At 37.9% G+C, this 6,303-nt stretch overlaps 1 protein-coding gene across 1 annotated transcript; it reads left to right on the forward strand.

Moving 5' to 3' along the window:
- Nucleotides 1-3,867: 3,867 nt before the first annotated feature.
- ifitm5 (interferon induced transmembrane protein 5) lies at nt 3,868-5,542 on the forward strand (the record flags this gene model as incomplete). The annotated part of the gene is made up of 2 exons (XM_079250974.1): nt 3,868-4,074; nt 5,321-5,542. 2 exons carry the CDS (start codon nt 3,868-3,870, stop codon nt 5,540-5,542), a joined length of 429 nt encoding a protein of 142 aa, XP_079107100.1.
- Between the last annotated feature and the right edge of the window lie 761 nt (nt 5,543-6,303).

Genomic DNA, 6,303 nt, shown 5'->3' on the forward strand with positions numbered 1-6,303 from the left:
TGCTGGCAGAGAGAAGCAAACTTTGAAGTTGTTGTCCTGCTGAGATTGCTTCAGCTCTGAAATCGATGTTGCTGCAGTTTTGTTGCTAAATCTGCAGTGAGGTGTTTGGGTCTGTGTGTGGTTAACCAGGGTTTTCCTGGTTTCTTTTAGAAGCAGGAAAGAGAACTGCTGTTTTAGGATGTTATCCTCACAGTGTTATAACAGCTTCTGTACATAAGAGGGAAAGTTAACCAGCCCTATCACCAACTAGCTCATTCAAGCTGATGGGTTTTTTTTCAAACTGTGTGGCAATATTTGACAGATTATTTGTTTAAACATAAGACAATGGCACCAACATACAGTAAAATAACACTTGGAGATGCATCTGACCAAAGACTTGACATGGAAGAACTATCAAGTATTCATATATTCTGTTCAATTTCTCCAAACAGGGAGGATTCTTTGCTCTGTTAACAATAAGGAGAAGATACAAAAAGTTAGTTTGAGATTAGATGAAAATAAATAATTCTTCGGGCAGTTTTTTGGCTGACCCACCTAAGACTGTGAAGCGGCTTCAAAAAGAAACTTTCCTAACACGCATCCTGTCAATGATTTTCTCTTCTTACCTCTGCATGGGGGAATACAGGGGTGGAACCGGAGGTTTTCTGGCTCCTGATTAAATCTAAATGGCCCACTGAGATGTCTGTGTCCAGTCAATGGTGGTTCGACTCTTTGTAGATAAGTAAAAGTCTCAAACCGTGGCAAACTGTAGGCTACAAATGAATGGCTAATGAAAATAGGGCCCCTTTAAGGGCCCATACAAGGCCCTTAACTTTAAATAAATCTTTGCTCTACCACTATCCAGCTGAGCATTGGTGGAAGTTTAACCAACTTTTCCTTTAATCTGCCCATCTACATACTGAGGCCAAGGTCTTGTCCAGCAAGGACCTAAGGTTGATGAGAAACAACATACTTCTCAGCCGTTGGTGTGCTTATGGCTCCACAGAGAAATAAATCTGTTTGCCTAACATCATCCCTCTCCACAGCATAATTAACACCTCAACAACAATAACACCTTATACACAACACAAAACTGTACTAAATGCAAATTTGCAGACTTATTTCACAGATATAATCAAGCCTGTATACAGATGAGAAGATAAAAAATCCAGACAAAACATTGCAAAGCAGTCAGGTGACAATATTCCATTGAATTGAGTTGAAAACCTGAATTTGCCTTAATGGCTTTTACTTATCCTCTCCTGGAAATCCCCCTACCAAACTGATGTTAGTCTGTTTTAACACATTTTAATCAAATTTGTTTAATAGTGATCACTTAGAGGACAGAGAGCTAAAATAGAATTGTCCAAGTCTCATTTTCCTGGGATCTACACAGTAGCCTAAATCATCCATAGTTGTTAGATTAACTATGAATAAAGTAAATTTATCTGTTAAGATTATGTTCAAAGAAAGCAGACTGATCATGTCCCTAGAGCTGTCAGGTGTTAGGGCTAGAAACTTGTCTCATTCAGATGATTACATTATTAATAAAGGAAAAGATTAATGTGTTTGGATGGTGAAAGTGGTGTGGATGTAAGAGGTGAGGGTTGGAGTGTCATTTGGCAGATTGAACAGGATTTACAGAGGAAGTGAGTGTTTCCAGGCAGCACATGTGGGTTGTCAAGTGTCATGTGAGAAGATCACATTGTGCTGCCCATCGGCAAATGTAATCTTACAGCCTTATGTGTTAACCCCTTCAGGCATGAGTTTTACTCCTTTGGTGAATATAATAATACTATACATATATCGTTCAACACAATTTTTTGGAGGTAGCTTTGGGGTCCTTGCAATTAAATCAGTAATGAAATGTATCCCCCACACCTCCCACTTTACTGTAAATTAGTTTGTTGTCTCCTGGCAACAGCATGCAACAAAATGTCATTGATTTCTGACCATACTCATGTTGCAGATTTATGAGAAAACAGGTATCTCAATGAAAACAAGGAATAAAAATAAATAAATAAAAGATTTTCATTAATAAATTTTATCCAACAACAAAATCATTGCATGTTTCTGCATGTCTAAATGTAAATGCAAGAGTTAGTCTGTGTGTGTATTGTTGACTATGTGTTTTAGTGTGATATCAAACGTGTATGACTTTAGTTACTATTCCGTGTGGAGCTTCAGGATGCTTTCATTTCTGGAAGTGAAATCAGTAAATATCACTTTGAGATTGCATTAGCTACTTCCACAAATCACATATTTTAGCCTTAACTTGATAGAATACTCAGTGTTGGATTACTTCTGACTACTATTTCAAATTTGGTGCCTGTGAAGGAGATGACCTATGTTCACCCAAGATAACCATACTTCCTCATTCCTTAAGAGGGAAGACATGACTGCAGTGCATTGTCCTCTGGCATGGTGTTGACTTCAAGAATTCCATATTTTAGTTACTTTGGTCTGTCTATAAATTGCAGTTTTGTATGATTTACACATTTTGGTTTCATCTAAATAACTTAGATAAATACATGCATGTGCATTAATGATAATTATTTACCTATTTATGGACATATTTTGATTTGATTTATCAACTAAATTCATAGTCCTAGAATAACACAGTTTTACCACTTTTCTGAAGGTAATAATAGTAAATTGTGTTTAGCTCTTGTCTCTACACTATTTATAAAATATTTTATAACACAATACAAACAATTCCACAATAAAACCAATAAAACAAATTAAATTAGTGTCTCAAAATCAATCAAAAAGAAATAAGTTGGACTGTAAGATGAGTTTTAAAAGTAAAACAGATTGTTGCACAATAAAATAGCAATTGAAGACTTGTTCCCATATCCTTCTTTTGCAATTACCAACAGCTGATAGGCTGCTTTATTTTTTGTTGTAACATTTTAACATGAAAGAACAAACTTTGTATCTCAATGACTGGATAACTAATTGAAATAGAAACAAATAAGAGCAATTATTGCACAGAAAAAGCAGCACAGGAGTTTGTGTGTGTTAGAAATGTGTTGATGAATCTCACAACTTCATGGAAGAAGCTGGACTTCAGCTGCTATGTTCAGCCCTGATGTCACACAGCCCTCTTTTGAAGAATCGAGGAGCAAACTCTTTAAATAAAGTGTGGATTAGCTCTTTTATAATCTAAGAGATCCTGCTCCTGCAGCAGATGATGCAAATATCTTCAATGGGTGGGAGACTACACCCATGTTACCAGTTCATGGCCTTCTTGTCTGTACTGATAACTGTCGAACCACAGCCTGAACTGGGACAATTTAAGAGTTAAAAACAAATAATAAACATTTTAAACACACCAGCTTTACCAGTGGAACAAGGTCTGAATAGATGTTTTGTGCTCTTTCTTATGTACTCCAGTGAAGAGATATGCAGAGCTGCAAAGCTGGAGACCTTTATTACTCATGTATTTATGACTATATAAAAACTAAAAGTATTGATTTTTTTTGTCTCTAAATGTATCTTCTTAAATGTCATGTTGTAAGAGAGTTGGAACTTTTGGCATACTCTCAACACATTCAGTCATCTCTTCAAGGCCACCTTGAAGACTTTTAAGAAAACGTAACTCTGGGACACTTTGGCGGAAGATTTTTCAATCTTCTCTTGTAACTTTTTGTCATTTTCTTAGCTGCGTCTCTATTTCAGTCTCTATGGGTTGGCCACATAATGACAGACCTGCTGTGTATTAAAGGACCCTGCCCAAGCATCCTCTCCCAGCCGCCTCCCTCTTTACAAGCCTTTAAAATCCTCATGCACTAGTGGGGGCACCACTTCCAAAAAAGATAGTACAGACATCTGAAAGGTCTAGCAGGTCCTTAAAGCTACCTATCTCCTCCACTTTAGACAGTAACCATGGATAATCATTCCTACAACTTTCCTTCTGACTGCACCCCCCTCACCAACTGCAAGTCTGCTCGCAAGCCGGCTGGGTCCACCGTGGTGAACATGGGCAACACGGGGAAGACTGCTCCCCGGGATTATCTGATCTGGTCACTATGCAACACCCTGTACGTTAACTTCTGCTGCCTGGGCTTCATGGCGCTCATCTACTCTATCAAGGTGAGCTCCAGTACTTTTGAACTTTTGTTACACGTGAAACTTTTAGTTTGGATTGCTCTCAAAAGTGCACTTTTTTGACATGGAAACATATGGAAATAGAAAACTCTAGTTTTTACATGTTTTAGACAGATTTTTACATTGTCTATTAATCCAAATGAAAGTCTTAATAATTACTTTTCTCAACAACTCAACAAAAGTACAATAAAAGTACATTTGCTTGGAAAATGGAAACAACTTTACATCTTAGATCTTACCCATGCTGGCAAGAATGCCGCTATGAGCATCAAATGGTTTGGAGGTGATGCACAAAAGGTGGAAACATAGAATTGGCTCTCATAGTTTTAAACAACACACATGATTTTGCAAATACTTCAGTAATAACTGCAACACATGTTGGTGTTGATATGGTTCAAAACCACTGGACCCCCTACTTTTTTGGTTGATTCCAATCCAAGAAAAATCATTAATTTGAGTTAATTAAGAGTAATTTAAGTTCTCTGGAGAATATATAAATCTCACACAGAGTGGAAATGGGATACGCTTATTCAGTTGCAGCATCAGAGAAACTTTTAGTCCCTGATCAGATGGCACACAGTAAAAACTTAGCATGTATCCACACCACAGGAATGGGGTTATGGAAACACAGAAATTCAAACCGAAGCCATAGCTTTTCACATAAAAAAAAAAAAAAACAGCTGAAACCTCCTTGAAAATGTTAAGTACTTTGTAGACTACCTGAAAAAAAAGGTTACTAAAAAGTTCACCACAAAAGGGTATGTACACCCGTTGTTTAAGTCTTTTTTTCTGCCTCTTTGGGGTGCTGCTCTGAATCATAGGCCTACTATTTACTCAGCACTGAAATTAAAGACAGTGACTTGCTGTGTGGGGAGTTAAAAATGGCGTAATTGGCATCTTCTTAATGGGCATGTGTTCATGAGAAATTAGAGAGTGCTGGGGAAAATTTCAGTAAAAAGGTAAGAGTTATACTTAGCCAAACTTCATATCACTCAAAGCATTAGTCTGCTTTGAATCTGAACTGGGATAAACTGCAATGATCTAAATCATAATTTTGTGTTTGCCATCATCTTTGCACCATTTACAGTCTTCTGGGATCTTTTCTCCTCATGCAGTTGACACAAAGCTTGAATATTTCAAACTGTGTTACCACATTTAATAAACTGAAGTGCTCCTGCATTGTTTTAACAGATTAATGGAAGTATTTCTATACGTACATGCATATTTGCAGGCCAGGGACCAGAAAACTCTAGGGAATCTGCAGATGGCCCAGGAGTGCTCAGACAAGGCCAAGTGGTACAACATCCTGGCTGCCGGCTGGAACCTGCTGATACCGCTGCTGGCTATCGTCCTGCTCGTCCTCCTTCTTGTCCACCTCGGCTCGTCTCAAGGTTCCTTTGACTTCCTTGGAGAAGACGGGTTCCAAAACTTCCTGAACCTGTTCAGCTGGTAGATGAAGGAGAAAGGGAGATAAATAAATACTGTCAGGAGAGGGTGTTTGATTCAGGAGGTTGAAGGCAGACGCACTTGAGCGCCTGAGATGATAGTGAATCTAAACGCTCCTTTCCTAAATGGTAGTCAGGACAAAGTTTGGGTTTCCCAAACTTTGTTCTGCAATGAAGTGATCTTAATTTTTCAAAGAGAAAAATAATGAAAGAGTGTCCTTTCAGGTATTCACTGTGAAATATTTGACAAATATGACAAGCAAAATAAGTATTTTTGGATCTAAAACCAATGGCAAATGTTTCTAGTTCAGTAAATAAGGTCCGGCAACTCCCCCTGTAGACCTTTAGCATTGCAGACTTGTTATCAGAGCTGTTGTGAATTTTGTGAATGGGCGCCCTGTTCAACAAGCCATGGCAGCAAACAACTATCGGATTGTAGTTACTCTTTTAACAGTATGGATTACACCTGTGATGTCCCTCTAGTGATAAATCCAATGGGAAAAAAGGTCAGTTGTAAATTTTCAGCATTAGTGGGATGTGGTCAGAAAAAACATGGGAAGTTGGCCAAAAGCTTAATCAGCCCAAATGAGGAAATATGAGGAAAAGTTGAGATCAAAGAAGTAGAATCCTGGTCAAGAGACTGAACAAGCATCACTTTTGTTGTTATTTATTATATTTATGTTGGCTGTAAATCTGATTAATGGCTGAAAATGGCTTTAAGCAAGTAGAAAGAGAAATAGAGATGTAGGGCAGAAGTCTGGAGGGAGCA

This window comes from Telmatherina bonti, assembly GCF_933228915.1.
Source record: "Telmatherina bonti genome assembly, chromosome: 2".
NCBI lineage: Eukaryota > Metazoa > Chordata > Actinopteri > Atheriniformes > Telmatherinidae > Telmatherina > Telmatherina bonti.